This window comes from Pristiophorus japonicus, chromosome 5 (assembly GCF_044704955.1).
Source record: "Pristiophorus japonicus isolate sPriJap1 chromosome 5, sPriJap1.hap1, whole genome shotgun sequence".
NCBI lineage: Eukaryota > Metazoa > Chordata > Chondrichthyes > Pristiophoridae > Pristiophorus > Pristiophorus japonicus.
The window spans coordinates 139296429-139313782 of NC_091981.1; the positions used below are offsets into that span (position 1 = coordinate 139296429).

The 17354-nt window shown below is 42.2% G+C and overlaps 1 protein-coding gene across 6 annotated transcripts in view; it reads left to right on the top strand.

Moving 5' to 3' along the window:
• The window catches only part of snx13 (sorting nexin 13), a 267161-nt gene that overhangs the window by 210380 nt on the left and 39427 nt on the right, over window positions 1–17354 (top strand). For all 6 annotated transcript variants that reach the window (XM_070880996.1, XM_070880999.1, XM_070880998.1 and 3 more), the window contains 3 exons: window positions 1928–2121; window positions 9411–9515; window positions 11291–11423. In XM_070880996.1, coding sequence (XP_070737097.1) covers window positions 1928–2121; window positions 9411–9515; window positions 11291–11423 — 432 coding nt within the window. The remainder of the gene's footprint in view (window positions 1–1927; window positions 2122–9410; window positions 9516–11290; window positions 11424–17354) is intronic.

Below are 17354 nucleotides of genomic sequence, written 5' to 3' on the forward strand. Positions count from 1 at the left end.
ACTGCTTTCCAAATGCACTGCTATTTCATCTTTTAATAATTGATTCCAACATTTTCCCCACTACTGATGTCAGGCTAACCGGTCTATAATTACCCGTTTTCTCTCTCCCTCCTTTTTTAAAAAGTGGTGTTACATTAGCTACCCTCCACTCCATAGGAACTGATCCAGAGTCGATAGACTGTTGGAAAATGATCACTAAGCCACTTCCAATGGTTCACACATCTGTCCAAACGCAGAGTGTTGAAAATAAAGATTTCAATGTTTGACAGCACATTAACAGAAACTTCACATGAACATTGGCTAAAACACATACGTGCCTACCCTTGTGTGTTGTTACTTGGTATGATTGGACTAGGGTGAGTGTGAGGGGTGGTTGGTGAGATGGGGAAGTGATGATGTAGATAGAGAGGGATGGGTGGAGTTGCCAGATAAGTTGGTGTGAGGAAGGATGTGAAGGACTAGGGTAAGGAAAACAGTGATTTGGGATGTGATGAGTGGCACAGCAGGGTGAGGTTGAGTGTGGCTTGGCGGGTAACGTTTCGTGATCGACTGAGAGGTTTGTGCCACTGCAGCCTGGTCCTTCTGGCAACATCCCTGCTTTTGTCCTCCTGTGCAATGTGCAACCAGGCTGCATTGATCTCCCGGGAAGGCTTTTGTCCTCCTGTGCAATGTGCAACCAGGCTGCATTGATCTCCCGGGAAGGTCTTTTCCACCCATTGAAAGCGAAGAGAACCTCCCTGCGTGCTGTGACTCCCTCTATAAGCATATGGAGGGGGTCGTAGGAGTGCCTGAATGCAGACCTGCACCTTTGTGCAGTTCTTGTCAGTGTTTGCAGCACCTCAAAGCTGTAGAACACTGACAGCACAAATGTCACAATTAATTTGCGCATGGTCCCTTTAAGGAAACAGGCTGATGATGCATCATCAAATAATGTCATCAGACCTGCTTCCCTCAATTGGCCGGGAAACTCGCTGAACAGGCTTAACGAGCCCCATCAGGGGAAAATCAGTGGACAGCGGGCTGGAGCTAGCAACGAGGCCGTGTCCCACCACCGACGTCGCCCGCCATAGACCCGCCCAGGTTGGTAATATCCTGCCTAAAAAAAAAATATTTCCTGATTAGGGAATCCAGCAAAAAAGGGGGCATAATTTTAGAATTAGAGCTAGGTCGTTCTGGAAGTGAAATCAGGAAACACTTTTTCACACACACTGTAGTGCAAAATTTGGAGCGTTCTCCCCAGAAGCCTCTGGATGCTCAGTCAATTGAAATTTTTCAGACTGAGATCGATGGATATTTTTTAAGGTAGGCACTTCAAGGAATATGAAATGAAGGTGGGTAAGTGTAGTTGTAGTACAGATCGACCATGGCGGAATAGGGTTGAGGGACTGATGGTCAATTCCTGTTCGTATGGTTCAACCTACACCACTGAAAACAGATCATCTGCTATTTCATCCGATTGCTGTTTCTGAGACTTTGCTGTGTACAAATTACTTGCCGCTTTTGCCTCCAAAACCATGACTATATTTCAAATCTAATTAATTTGGCTATGACTTACTTTGGGATGGCCTAAGGATGTGAATAGCTATATAAATGCAAGTTGATTCTCTAAAATAGTAGGTATTACAAAGAATTGATTTATTTTCAGAATTCTGAATTTTCAAGTCCGTTACCAAATTGAGCCATTGTATTGGTAGGCATAGAATTGTCAGAGTGGACTGATTGCAAGAAGCATCTATTTTACGCAAAGTATTAATTTTAATACCTGGTAATTGTTCATTCTTGTGCTTGTCTAACTTACGGAATTAATACTATTAGACGTAACCTATATGAACCATTTGTTAGAAATGATTTAATGGTGCCAAATTATGAAATGAAACTGATTAAGCTGCTACAGACTGTTAAAAGATGAATATCTTCCTGGTGACAGATTATATGCAACAGACTGGGGGACAAGCACATCTCTTCTTCTGGCTAACTGTGGAAGGATACAGAGTCACTGCACAGCAGCAGCTGCATGTTTTACAAGGTGTACAAAAGGATGGAAAAAGGCAGAGCAATCAAACCAAAGGGTTGCTTCGTGTTGCAGCTGTTGGTGTTTATGATCAGTATTTGTCAGAAAAGGTAAGCATATGCCATTCTTGTTGGTTTGAAATAGAGTACTTAATATGCTTCATGTATCATTGTGGATTTACTGGTAGCAATCTTGCCTTTTGAGTCAGAAGGTTGTGGGCTGAGGCCTTACTCCAGAATCTTGAGTACATAATCCAGACTAACACTTGAGCGCAGTACTGAGGTGCCGTCTTTTGGATAAGATATTAAACTGCTTGCTCAGCCGGATTTAAAAGATTTTGTTGCACTTTGAATATCAGAGAAGCTCATGTCCTGGCCAATATTTACTGCTCAACTAACACCACTGGAAAACAAAACCCAAATTATCTGATCATTTAATTAATTGTTGTTGGTCTGAAGAACTTCCTTCTGTGCTATAAAATTCAACTCTATACTGGAGTGATTATAGGACATGGTACTTACTGAAATATAAGGTGTAAACATTAACTTGTGTATTAAATGCTACCTTCACCTTCCCTTCTGTACTGTCAGTGGTTCTTTCCAGGTTAATCAAATCTGACCATTGTTGACCCAAACTGAACTGTTGACTTCGGTTAGATTTGCAATTTGGGATTACACGTTAGCTTTCCAACAGCCCAAAAGATTAGACTCCTCCAAAGTCATTGTCACTTCCCAAGGAGCCACCATAATTTAGTCATCCACTCAGCGATTGTTAACTAATCTATCAGTGCATGAATTCAGCAGTTCCATAGCGATGAGCACTTTCTGCATGGGCATCTAAGCACAATTGCATCAACCATCGTATATAAGGAAACAAATGCCTTCAGATAGTCTCATGAGTTAGACTTTTGATAATGAAGCAAAAAGGCTGTACTGCTTTATTACATTTCATTGCTCACATCCCCCTCATATGTGAGTGACGCAGGGAACCTCAAGAACAGCTTATTTGGGTGACTGCCTTGCTTTCCAGAGTAATAAGCACCATCTGCTAGAGTCTAATTAAAGTATTTTGTTAAAAGATATATTGCATCCCTTGGACCATTTGATAGACAAAAGATCAGTACAGGGTAAAAAAAGAAAGTTCAACAGGCTTTTTACTAAATTCGAAACTAAATCTACCTCTGCAGGGAAATTGGCTAAAGCCAAAAAATAGATATTATTCAAATTTGCATTACTGCTTGCTGAACATACATTTCCAAGCACCATTGTGTGCAGTATATAGAGGTATGAATGTTGACCAATGTCTTTAGTTCATAGCAAGGTTGATATTAGTTGGCAGCTGAAAATCCAGAAACCTTTTGCATCAATTACTTGCTTTGGCAATCTCCATTTATCTGAAATGATGCTCTTTTGCCGTTCTACATGGTGTCGAGAAAAGGCTCCTGATTGCTCTCATAATGGATGATGCTTCAAACCAAAGCTGAAAAAATACATTCTACAGTAATGATGCAGAAAATACCTTTTATCTGACTGGGCACTTATTAACCTTTTAAAATAACCTAGGTGATCTCATATATACAAAAACGATAATGAAATTAAGAGAGTTTGTATTTTTCCAGTCGGAAGAACATAAGAAATAGGAGCAGCAGTAGGCCATTCAGCCCTTCCAGCCTGTTCCACCATTCAATAATATCGTGGCTGATCTTCTACCTCAACTCCACTTTCCTGCCGATCCCCATATCCTTTGATTCTTAGTATCTATCAATCTCTGTCTTGAATATACTCTAATTGAGCATTCACAGCCCTCTGGAGTCAAGAATTTCAATGATTCACAATCCTTTGAGTGAAGAAATTTCTCCTCATCTCAGTCCTAAATGGTCAACCCCTTATTTTGAGACTGTGACCCCCGATTCTAGAATCCCCAGCCAGGGAAAACTACCTCCCAGCATCTACCTTTCCAAGCCCCTTAAGAATTTGATATGTTTCAATGAGACCACATCTCATTCTTCTAAACTGTAGGGAATATAGGCCTATCTCTCCTCATAGGACAATCCCCTCATTAGAACATAAGAAATAGGAGCAGGAGTAGGCTATTTGGCCCCTCGAGCCTGCTCCGCCATTCAATAAGATCATGTCTGATTTGATCTTGGGCTCAGCTCCACTTCCCTGCCCGCTCTCCTAAACCCTTCAGTCCCTTATCGCTCAGAAATCTGTGTATCTCCACTTTAAATCTATTCAATGACCCAGCCTCCACAGCTCTGGGGCAGAGAATTCCACAGATTTACAACCCTCAGAGAAGAAATTCCTCCTCGTCTCCATTTTAAATGGGCGACCCCTTATTCTGAAACTATGCCCCCGAGTTCTAGATTCCTCCATGAGGGGAAACATTCTCTCTGCATCTACCTTGTCGAGCCCCCTCAGTACCTTGTATGTTTCAATAGGATCACCTCTCATTCTTCTAAACTCTGAGTATAGGCTCAACCTACGCAACTCCTTCAGAGAAGGTTCACTCGGTTGATTCCTGAGATGAACTGCCTCCAATGCAAGTATATCCTTCCTTAAATGAGACCAAAACTGTGCGCAGTACTCTAGATGTGGCCTCACCAATACCCTGTACAGTTGTAGCAGGACTGCTCTGTTTTTATACTCCATCCCTTTTGCAATAAAGGCCAACATTCAATTTGCCTTCCTGATTACTTGCTGTACCTGCATACTCACTTTTTGTGTTTCATGCACAAGGACCCCCAAGATCCCTCTGTACTGCAGCATTTTGTAATTTCTCTCCATTTAAATAATTTGCTTTTTTATTTTTCCTGCCAAAGTGGATAACCTCAGACTTTCCCACATGATACTCCATCTGCCAAATATTTTCCCACTCACTTAGCCTGTCTATATCCCATTTAAGATTTTTTTTCCCTCCTCACAACTTGCTTTCCCACTCATCTTTGTATCATCAAACTTGGCTACATTGCACTCAGTCCCTTCATCCAAGTCATTAATATAGATTGTAAATAAATGAGGCCCCAGCACCAATCCCTGTGGCACACCACTAATTACCGTTTGCCAACCAGAAAATGACCCATTTATCCCGAGACACTCTTCTGTTATATAGCCAATCCGCTATCCATGCTAATATATTACTCCTAACCCTGTGAACTTTTATCTTGTGCAGTAACCTTTTATGTGGCAACTTATCGAATGCCTTCTTGAAATCCAAATACACCACATCCACCGGTTCCCCCTAATCCACCCTGCTCGTTACATTCTCAAAGAACTCCAGCAAATTTGTCAAACATGATTTCCCTTTTCATAAAACCATGCTGACTCTGCTCGACTGTATTATGCTTTTCCAAATGTCCTGCTACTGCTTTCTTAATGGACTCCAGCATTTTCCCAACGATAGATGAGGCTAACTGGTCCATAGTTTCCTGCGTTCTGTCTGCATCCTTTTTTTAAATGGGGCCATTACATTTGCGGTTTTCGAATCCACTGGGACCTCCCCAGAATCTAGAGAATTTTGGTAGATTACAACCAATGCATCCACTATATAGCTCTGCAGCCACTTCTCTTAAGACCCTAGGATGCAAGCCATTGGGTTCAGGGAACTTGTCCACCTTGGGTCCCATTATTTTTACCGAGTACTACTACTTTAGTGATTTAAGTTCCTCCCTCCCTATAGCCCCTTGATTATCTATTATTGGGATGTTTTTAGTGTCTTCTACTGTGAGGACCAATACAAAATATTTGTTCAAAGTCTCTGCCATTTCCCTGTTCTCCATTATTAATTCCCCAGTCTCATCCTCTCGGGGACCAACATTTACTTTAACAACCCTTTTCCTTTTTATATACCTGTAGAAACTCTTACTATCTCTTTATATTTCTTGCTAGTTTACTCTCATAATCTATCTTTTTTTTTAGTTGTCCTTTGCTGTTTTTTTAAAAGTTTCCCAATCCTCTGGCCTCCCACTAATCTTGGCCACTTTCTTTGCCATTGTTTTCAGTTTGATGCCATCTTTTATTTTCTTAGCCATGGATGGTTCTTAAAGTTTTTGTTTCTCACTGGAATATATTTTTGTTGAGTTATGAAATATCTCCTTAAATGTCCGCCACTGCTTATCAACCATATTACGCTTTAATCTATTTTCCTGGTCCACTTTAGCCAACTCTGCCTTCATACCTTTGTAGTCTCCTTTATTTAAGCTTAGGACACTGGTTTGAGATCCAACTTTCTCGCCCTCCAACTGAATTTGAAATTCAGCCATGCTATGATCACTCTTTCCTAGACTATCCTAGGAGATCATTTATTAATCCTGTCTCATTACACAGTACCAGATCTAAGATAACTTGCTCCCTGGTTGGTTCTGCAACACATTGTTCAAGGAAACCATCCCAGATGCACTCTATGAACTCTTCCTCAAGGCTACCTTGGCCAATTTGATTTGTCCAATCAATATGAAGATTAAAATCGCCCATGATTATTGCTGTTCCTTTTTTACAAGCCTCCATTATTTCTTGATCTATACTCCATCCAACAGTATAGTTACTGTTAGGGGGTCTATAGACTGCCCACCAGTGACTTCTTCCCCTTTATTATTTCTTATCTCCACTCAAACTGTTTCTACATCTTGATCATCTTCGTCATCCCAGGAATCCGCCTAGTGAACCTTTGTTGCACTCCTAAGGCAAGTATATCATTCAAACACAAAAGCAAAATACTGGGGATGCTGGAATCTGGAATAAAAACCGAAAATGCTGGACGTATCAGCAGGTCAGGCAGCATCTGTGGAGAGGAAGCAGAGTTAATGTTTCGGGTCTAGGACCCTTCGTCAGAATTGGAGAGTGTTCGGAAAGGACAGATTCTTAACGAGCACTGAAATGGGGAGGGGACGAAAGAACAAAAGAGAAAGGTCTGTGATAGGTTGGAAGACAGGAGAGATTAGAGAGACAAAAGGGATGATGGCCCAAATTCAAATGGTAATGCCAGGAGTTAGAAAAACATTAGTCAAGATAGGGTGTGAATGATGGGATAATGACTTTAATGTCACGTGAAGCCCCTTGGGATGCATTTTTTCTACATTAAAGGCATTATTTGAATGCAAGTTGTTGCAATAGTTGTAGTACTCCAAATATATTAATGACCTAGATGAAGAAATAGAAAGTTGCATAACCAAGGAGGCACAGTAAGTTGCACGGGTCGGAGGAGGGAGTCACAAAGCGACATAGACAAACAAAGTGAGTGGGCAAAACTATGGCAGATTGAATTCAATCGGCTAGATTTTGGCACACTTTGCGACTGGGTTTTCGCTGCGATTTGACCCTCTGCGACGAAAACCTGGTCGACGGAATCCTTGGCCCCCTCTTTACGGCGGCGCTTTCACTTACTGCCAGGGAGAGGAGCGCCAATGTGCAATGCCGCGGATTGTGTTGCCGTCATACTTTCGGCTCCATCGGGACCCGTATGCCACGCCCATAATACTGACGGGGTCAAACCTGTCAGTACAGCCCTTCGAGCAGTGGTAAGTATGAAGACCTACAAAAAGATAAGTAAGAGTGTTTAATTTTTAATTATTTTGCAGCGATTTATTAGGTGACTGTTTGCATTTTGTTTTTACCCCCTCCTCCCATGGCACGCCTCTCAGCACTATCAGCCTCAGCCTAAAGTTGCTGAAACTCGCGGTTTGCGCCATGTGCAGCGCCGATTTTACCGATGTGAGTAAAGGCTAAAAGGCCTCCAAAGCGTTAGCGCAGCGAAACGGTAATTTTAGAGTAAAATTTCCTTTTTCGCTGTAAACCGAAAATCAATGTGGGGAAGTATGAGGTTATCTAATTTGGATCTAAAAAAGACAAATCGGAATATTTTAATGGTCAGAGACTGGGAGCAGTGAAGATACAAATGTATTTAGTTGTCCACTTACACAAATCACTAAAAGCTAATGCACAGGTAATCAAAAAGGCTAATGGAATGTTGGCCTTTATCCCAAGTGAGTTGGAATACAAAAGTGAGGAAGTGATGCTTCAGTTGTGAAGAGCCTTGGTCAGACCCCATCTGGAGTACTGCATTCAGTGTTGGTCACCACTTGTCAGGATAGATATATTTTGGTCTTGGAGGGGTTACAGTGCAGATTCACCAGAATAATCTCGGGGCTTAAATGTTTGCATAAACTTGCCTTGTATTCCCTTTTTGTTTAGAAGGTTGATCTAATCAAGGTATTTAAAATGACTAAGGGATTTGATAAAATAGATACAGAGAAACTATTTCCTCTGATGTGGGAATGCAGAACAAGTGTGCATAATAAAATTAGAGCTAGGTCATTTAGGAGTGATAAGAAACCTTTTACACAGAGTAGTAAAAATCTGGAAATGGTGGAACTGCCTCAAGGGACTGAATGGCCTACTCCTGTTTCTATGTGTAGTAATTTTTTGAATCAAGGTCATGCTTCAGATACTATAAAGTTCACCCTCCTTTCTTGTGGGTCTGCTGTAGGATTCTTGTTTGAGTGTTTCTGCAAATGTTAAATGGAACTAGATGGTCTTGTTACTGAAATGTGTCTCAAATGTCTCCTTTTCTCAAAAGGACTGAAGGCAGTTCATAGAGAGATGAATGTAGTATATGTAAATGCTAATTTGAGCTGAAAATCTTTGAGGGCAGACATCCTTCCTGATTCTCCCACTTGTACCTTGTCCAACCCATGATGCGTGCAGTATAAAATATATTTGAAGTGTGACAGATTTGACACATTTACCTTTCTCTGCATCATATGCAGTAATAATGGTGTTACAACTTTATATGTAATCTTGAGCTGGTCTCTGAAGATAGCTTGGTCCTTGGCCAAGATCACTAACTGGTGAAGACATTCTGCTTTTACAAATATTTGTTGGTAACTCAGTCAGATTATGTACAGCACTATTAATCAGCTAATCTCTAAACACCATTCATCTTGTAATTTCATTACAGTATTTGATATATTGGAACACTAATTTTTAACAATATCCTAGATTTTTTTTTTTTGCTTGTGGGATGCCAGGACTGTCTTAACTTTAGTTTCTGCAGCTGAGAAAGAATAGGTTATAAATCTTACTACCTATTTGCGTGCAGGACAAAAATGTATCTTGGCTTCGGGATACCATCCATAACATTTGATAGATTGAAAGGTGCTATTTCGCTTCCTCCACTTGGTGGGATTTGCCAGGGAGAGGGGTAAATTTGTTTGGAGGTGTCACTTGTTCAAAAAGAGAAGTTGCTATTGTGAGTAACTGGCAAAAATATATGGTTGCTTCAGTCGCACGTTTGGAAACTTTAAATGGCACTAATGCCAATGGCAGAAACACTAAGCAGTGATGCACATTTAATGGAAGATTGTTGAATTACCAACAAGATCTCTCTTCTCTCCTTTTACCAGGCATCTCCAAGAGTCCACGTGGATGATAATTTGGTTGCTAAATTGGCAGAAAAGTTAAATTATGAGGATCCCACACCAGAAATATTTGATGACATTCAAAGAAAAGTAGGTTTCAAGAAGAACTTACACTTTGTTAGCTACCCTCCTTTCTCGTGTCTCTATATACTTGTGCTAGAAGATTGGAAAGTAGATTTTTCCCTAACCAACTTGTGAGAAAAGGAGTATATTTACACAATAGCAAAAGTACTGGCAATTTTTCATTTTTATAAATTGCTCCATCAGACGAACTTGCTAAACTTAACCCATAAGAACGGACGCGTCTGAATGTCAGTTGAAACTGATTCAAACTACAGGTTCTCTGAGAATTGAACATTTTGTTGGGCATTTCAAAATTAAATTTACTAAATATACTTAGTTTTGTCACATCATAATCGCAATAATTATGTATCATTACTTTTTAAATCCGCATTTATGCAATCTTAATACTGCAGCTAATTCAGAATTCGAATCTCAAATACGTTACTGAAAAATAGATATTTTAATCCCCATGTCACCCTGCCCTTCAGAAATCGGGTGGGGGACAGTTAAAATAAGAGCGGCAATGTCCTGGAAAGCTGACAAGCTACATGCAAATGAGGCCCAGCTGTTAAAATCAGCTGAGCTTCACACCATTTGGGTCCTTTTCCTGCATCAGATCCCGCCCTCAGTATTAATCAAGTCCCTATGTTTTGTTTTGATGTGTATATGTGTGTACCTGTTCAACTGAGAACTGAGGAAGATTAGAGTTCCACTTGGGGTTAATTTTCACCTTTTTAAAAAAAAAAAATTAAAAATGGGTGGGTTGGGGGCGTGTGGGATGTTAAAATGTTAACAATTTGAATCCCAACCAGAACCTGCCCACTTTTGTTTTTTAATGGGGGGGCGGGGGGCAGCGGGCAGGCAGCCAATCCGCTGCCAGGATGCGGGTCGTCTATTTAAAGGTTATAATGAGGCTGGAAGATTCTGCTTTAACCTTCACTTTGAATTTAACTGTAGCTAGTTGGGTTCTGCAGGCCTTGTGAACCCGTCAGCTAAAGCAAGGCGAGTACTGCTGGATCCATGAGGTAAGTGCCTTTACACTCCTGAATCCAGGGTTCCTGCCTAACCCAACCATGCGATCGGAGACCCCCCACCCCATGACGCCTCCGATTTCCTGCCCCACCCCGAAGGCCTCCAATCTCCACCATGAGGCTGCCTCCTCTTTCTTTTCTGTCCCCGCTCTCTTTCCCTCCCCCTCCCCCTCCCCCTCCCCCTCCCCCTCCCCCTCCCCCTCCCCCTCCCCCTCCCCCTCCCCCTCCCCCTCCCCCTCCCCCTCCCCCTCCCCCTCCCCCTCCCCCTCCCCCTCCCCCTCCCCCTCCCCCTCCCCCTCCCCCTCCCCCTCCCGATCCTCAGCTGCCCTCGCCCCTGTGCCCCTCCAGCCCACAATCACTTCAGACCCCTCCCTCCTGAGCTGCTCTGGCCTATGATCTTCTTCCGTCCCCACCGCTGCTCCCCCCGTGCTCCTCCTGCCACCCCCAGCTCCAATGCGAACCCTCCTTCCCTCATCTTTGCAGCCGAGTGCTGCAGACCTACCCGCCCGGAGCCAGCCAACCTTACAGTCTGGCTGGCTGTAGACGGGAAACGGTCACTTCAGGTTGTTAGATGTTTTCCCATTGGTGCTTTCTCATAGTGACATCGTTTGGTTTGGAACTTGGCATAGTGAGGTATCATGGGTGCAAATTGATCCTGTTTACTGCACAATAGTGCCATCCTTTGACAATCCAAATGTTAACATTTTTGTACAAATGTAGGAAGTTTTGTCTTTTCTTAGAAAATTGATATGTGTTTACATTTTTATAAAGGTCTATGACATGATGCTGAAGGATGAGCAATTCTACCCCTCTTTCAGGCAAAACCCACTTTATGTGCGGATGTTGGCTGAGTTGGACATGTTGAAAGATCCAAGTATCAGAGGGTCAGATGATGGAGATTTGGGTATGTGAATATAGTATTCATAAACATAATATTCTATAGCAACTGTTAGCACATTGCCTTGGTGCCAAGTACAGAATTATCTACTGAAACCTAATATAATATATGGTGTACTTCAGATTCTTAATGTATAAATCTGAAAGGAAACTCCAAGTTCCATGTAACTCAACCACTATAACTTGTAGCAAGATGCAAGCAGAGGCAGCTAAATACCTCAAACCTCACCCTGGTAAAAGAACACAAGACATAAATAAATCTGCTTTTCTGCAATAAAAACAGGAAATGCTGCAAATATTCAGTAAATCAGGCAGCATCTGTGGAGAGAGAAAGAGGGTTAACGTTTCAAGTCGTTGACCTTTGACCTGGAAGAAGCTAGAGATGTAACAGGTTTTAAGCAAGTACACAGGTAGGGAAAGGAGGGGAAGAAAAAAACAAAAGGGAAGGTCTGTAATAGAAGGCAGGAGTGATTAAATAACAAAAGAGATGATGGTGTGAGCAAAAGGGCATGGTAATAGAACAAGTAAAGAAACAAGATGGGCCTAGAGGATACTAAGGGCACTGTGATTATTTGCACAGGGTCTACTATTTCCATATGAGGACAGAGCCTAAACGCCGTTCCATCCCCCAAAGAACCCGGCATTGCATCTGCCCTTGTCCTTCTATGTGGAGCAGGCTGGAGAGCCTGAGCAGTAGGCCCCGGGGTGGGAGTCTGGGTTTTAACCACATATTGATTGCTAAAGAAAGGTTAAAGGGTCTGAAATGCTAACTTTAATTTTGTGCAGTGTGAAATTTGTCCAATTTAATTAAAAAATAAAAAATTTTAAGCAATGTTTTAAAAATAAAAATAGTTTGTCTATCCTTATTTCAGGTTTGCCTTTTCCCCATGTGAGAGCCCAATCTTTGGTTTGCTCTTTCTATCATTTTGAAACCGTTATAATTTAAGAGCTTACTCACTTCATTGTTTGCTGTCTTTGTGAATTCTGTATATTGATTAGCAAGTTCACAACTAAGTGCAGTGGTTGGATTCTGCTGTTACTGCTGCTGTTAATCAAGGCAGCGTGGAAGCCCCAACCTGCGAGAAACCACCAGCCGCAGGTCGGGGCCATAAAAGGAGCGGCGGCGTAGCGGGCCGGGAGCAGCGCGAGCTGGTGCAGGAGGGTGACGACTTGGAGAAGGAATTGGATGCCACCAAAATCAAGGTTGCTGATTGGAGCGTGGGCAGGAGAGTCATCAAGCGGCGACGTCTAGGTGATGGAGCGGCGAGAGATTGTAGAGAGACATGATCGGGGCCCAGGGGAGATGAGAGTTTGGGGCCCAGAAGAGGCGTAGGTCCAGGGGCAGCACAGGCTAGCCGACACTGCGATATGTGTGTGCACTAGGTCTGTGCAGCAGAGCAAGTCTCCAGTCGTCTTGGTTATTCCTTGCCACTGGGACAAGACCTAGCTCTGTCAAGCCCGTGTGGTGGCTGGTGTGCAATGTCCACCAAACGTTTATTAAAAAAAAAAAAAAAAATTATGCAAGGGCATCTTCCACCGTTCAATATATAGTTTGGGACCTGGAATATCAGGTCCTTCATTGAAACACCTGTGAACGCATCCCTTTTTTGTGTGGAAGCAAGTCATCCTCAATACAAGGGACCGCCTAAGAAGAGGAGACAACTTGTTGACGTCACAGCAGTCAGCACAAGGGGATCCCCACTATACTTAGTTGATTTGAATGTCAAAAAACAGAAGTTCTTGACACGGGGATTGGGAGATCCTTGAGCAAAGCATACTTTGGGTCCAGTGGCGAACGTCTTTGCTTCGCCGCTGATCGCAAATTACAGGCCTCTGGTAGAGTGTTGTGTCCAAGTCTGGGCACCACGTTTTAGGAAGGATGTGAAGGCTTTGGAGAGGGAACAGAAGAAATTGACTAGAATGCTTCCAGGTTTGAGGGATTACAGTTACGTGGATAGACAGAGAAGCTGTGGTTGATCTCCTTATAGCAGAGAAGGCCACAAGGAGACTAGGATCCTGATGAATCAAGTAATGAGGGCTGATGAGAGGACTTTAAACTAATTAGTAGGGGGGAGGATTTAGGTGAGCAAAAATTAAAAAAGTCAAAGAAGGAGGAGACAACAATCGAGCAAGGTAGCACTGGGGGAAATGAAAACCAGAGCGTGCCAGGAAGGGACAGAATATATAAACATAACGGTGAATCAGAAAGTGGGGTCAAAGCAGGGAAAAATGTTTCTTTTTAAAAAAAAAACATTTAAAAGCTCTTTATCTGAATGCACGTAGCATTCATAACAAAATCGATGAGTTGATGGCACAAATAGATACAAATGGGTGTGATCTGATAGCCATTACAGAGACCTGGTTGCAAGGTGACCTGGACTGGGAACTAAATATTCAGGACAATTCGGAAGGACAAAAGAAAAGGAGGTGGGGTGGCACTGTTACTAAAGTGCTGATCTCGTCCTTTATTGAGAAACGATATTGACTCAGAAGATCAAGAAGTTGAATCAATTTGGGTGCAGATAAGGAATAATAAGGGGAAAAAGTCATTGGTGGGTGTAGTTTATAGGCCCCCTAACAGTAGCTACACTGGACGGAGTATAAATCAAGAAATAATGGAGGCTTGTGAAAAAAGGAATGACAATAATCATGGGCGATTTTAACCTTCATATTGATTGGACAAAGCAAAGTGGCCAGGGTAGCCTTGAGGAAGAGTTCATAAAGTGTATCCGGGATAGTTTCCTTGAACAGTACGTTGCGGAACCAACCAGGGAGCAGGCTATCTTTATATCTGGTACTATAATGAGACAGGATTAATAAATGATCTCCTAGTAAAGGATTCTCTTGGAATGAGTGACCATAATGTGGTTGAATTTCAAATTCAGTTGGAAGGTAAGAAAGTTGGATCTCAAAGCAGTGTCCTAAGCTTAAATAAAGGAGACTACAAAGGTATGAAGGCAGAGTTGGCTAAAGTGGACTGGGAAAATAAAGTATGGAATGGTTGATCAACAGTAGCAGATATTTAAGGAGATATTTCATAACTCGCTACAAAAATATATCCCAATGAGAAGGAAAGACTGTAAGAGAAGGGATAACCATCAGTGGCTAGCTAAGGAAATAAGGGATGGTATCACATTGAAAACAAGGGCATACAATGTGGTCAAGACTAGTGGAAGGCCAGAGGATTGGGAAATTTTTAAAAGCCAGCAAAGAACTGCAAAAAAAAATGCGAGAGAGGGAAGATAGATTATTAAAGTAAACTAGCACGAAATATAAAAACAGGTAATAAGAGTTTCTACAGGTACATAAAGAGTGGCTAAAGTAAATGTTGGTCTCTTAGAGGGTGAGACTGGGGAATTAATAATGGAGGACAGGGAAATGGCAGAGACGTTGAACAAATATTTTATATCGATCTTCACAGTAGAATACCCAATAGTGGATAATCAACGGGCTATAGGGAGGGAGGAACTTAATGCTATCACTAAAGAAGTAGTACTCGGTAAAATAATGGGACTAAAGGCAGACAAGTCCCATGGACCTGATGGCTTACATCCTAGGGTCTTAAAAGAAGTGGCTGCGGAGATGGATTACAACCAATGCAACCACTATCAAAATTCCCTGGATTCTGGGGCGGTCCCAGCGGATTGGAAAACTTCCAATGTAGCGCCCCTATTTAAAAAAGGAGGCAGACAAAAAGCAGGAAACTATAGACCAGTTAGCCTAACATCTGTCGTTGGGGAAAATGCTGGTGTCCATTATTAAAGAAGCAGTAACAGGACATTTGGAAAAGCATAAATCAATTCAGCAGAGTCAGCATGGTTTTATGAAAGGGAAATCATGTTTGACAAATTTGCTGCCGTTCTTTGAGGATGTAATGAGCAGGGTGGGTAAGGGAGAACCAGTAGATGTGGTGTATTTGGATTTCCAGAAGGCATTCGATAAGGTGCACATAAAAAGGTTGCTGCACAAGATAAAAGCTCACGGGGTTGGGGGTAATATATTAGCATGGATAGAGGATTGGCTAACAGAGAACAGAGAGTCAGGATAAATGGGTCATTTTCCGGTTGGCAAACAGGAACTAGTGGGGTGCCGCAGGGATCGGTGCTGGGGCCTCAACTATTTACAATCTATATTAATGACTTGGATGAAGGGACTGAGGTGTAATGTTGCCAAGTTTGCTGCTGATACAAAGATGGGTGGGAAAGCAAGATGTGAGGACACACAAAGATCTGCAAAGGGATATAGACAGGCTAAGTGAGTGGGCAAAAATTTGGCAGATGGAGTATAATGTAGGAAAATGTGAGGTTATCCACTTTGGCAGAAAAAATAGAAAAGCAAATTATAATTTAACTGGAGAAAAATTGCAAAGTGCTGCAGTACAGAGGGATCCTGGGGGACCTTGTGCATGAAATACAAAAAGTGAGAATGCAGGTACAGCAAGTAATCAGGAATGTTGGCCTTTATTGCAAGGGGGATAGAGTATAAAAGCAGAGCAGTCCTGCTACAACTGTACAGGGTATTCATGAGGCCACACCTGGAGTACTGCATACAGTTTTGGTCTCTGTATTTAAGGAAGGATATACTTGCATTGGAGACTGTTCAGAGAAGGTTCACTAGGTTGATTCCGGAGATGAGGGGGTTGACTTATGAAGATAGGTTGGGACATTGGAGTTCAGAGGAATGAGAGGCCATTTTATCAAAACATACAAGATAATGAGGGGGCTAGACAAGGTGGTTGCAGAGAGGATATTTCCACTCATAGGGGAAACTAAAACTAGGGGACATAATCTCAAAATAAGGGGTCGCCCATTTAAAACTGAGATGAGGAGGAATTTCTTCTGAGGGTTGTAAATCTATGGAATTCTTTGCCCCAGAAATCTGTGGAGGCTGGGTGTTTGAATATACTTAAGACGGAGATAGACAGATTTTTGAGCGATAAGGGAATAAAGGGTTATGGGGATCGGGCAGGTAAGTGGAGCTGAGTCCCTGATCAGATCAGCCATGATCTTATTGAATGGTGGAGCAGGCTCGAAGGGGCCAGGTGGCCTATTCCTGCTCCTAATTATGTTCTTATTTGATAGACGTGTATGAAATCATGAAGGATCTAGGTAAATAAAGAGAAACTGTTTCCAATGGCTGAAGGGTCAATAACGAGAGGGCATAAGAACCAGAGGCGACATGAAGATAAACTTTTTTATGCAACAAGTGGTTAGGATTTAGAATGCACTGTCTGATAGAGTAGTGGATGCAGATTCAATAATAGCATTCAAAATATAACTGGTTAAATACTTAAGAAAAAAATTGCAGGGATATCGGGAAAGAATGGGGGAGTGGGACTAAGTGAATTGCTTTTCGATGGGATGGGCTGTACTATTCTGTGGTTCTAAGGTCCGGAACTCCGGCTGGGTGGGGATGATTAGAGCACGATTTGAACAGTCAGGATGCGGAACAACATGATCCAGGTCTAAAGAGGTTAGAACAATGGTGAAAACGTGATCCAGATGAGAAGACTGATCATGTTCTGCCCCATCTGTTTGATGTGGATCATGTTCTTCCAACCGGATGAATTAATGAATCCCTTCCCACACACTGAGCAGGTGAATGACTTTACCCAGAATGAACTTGCCAGTGTGTCAGGAGGTTGGATACACGCTCACATCCCACCCACGCACCCACAAACTCGCCACGTGTGCGTAAGAGAACCCTGCCCACAGGAAAAAAAGCTTAAACCTCCAAAGAAGTAACTAACCCGCTAATTGGAGTATAAAGTATTTTATTTTACCAGCCAAGGGCAACCATAATTGCAATTGCAGAACACTAGATAACCGGATCATCACAAAGCTAAATAAAGTTCCACTTTCTGTAGGCTGCATGACAAGATTGGATCAAATTGCACATTGCAGACTGCTCGACAGCAGGCATGATCAGATTGCACATT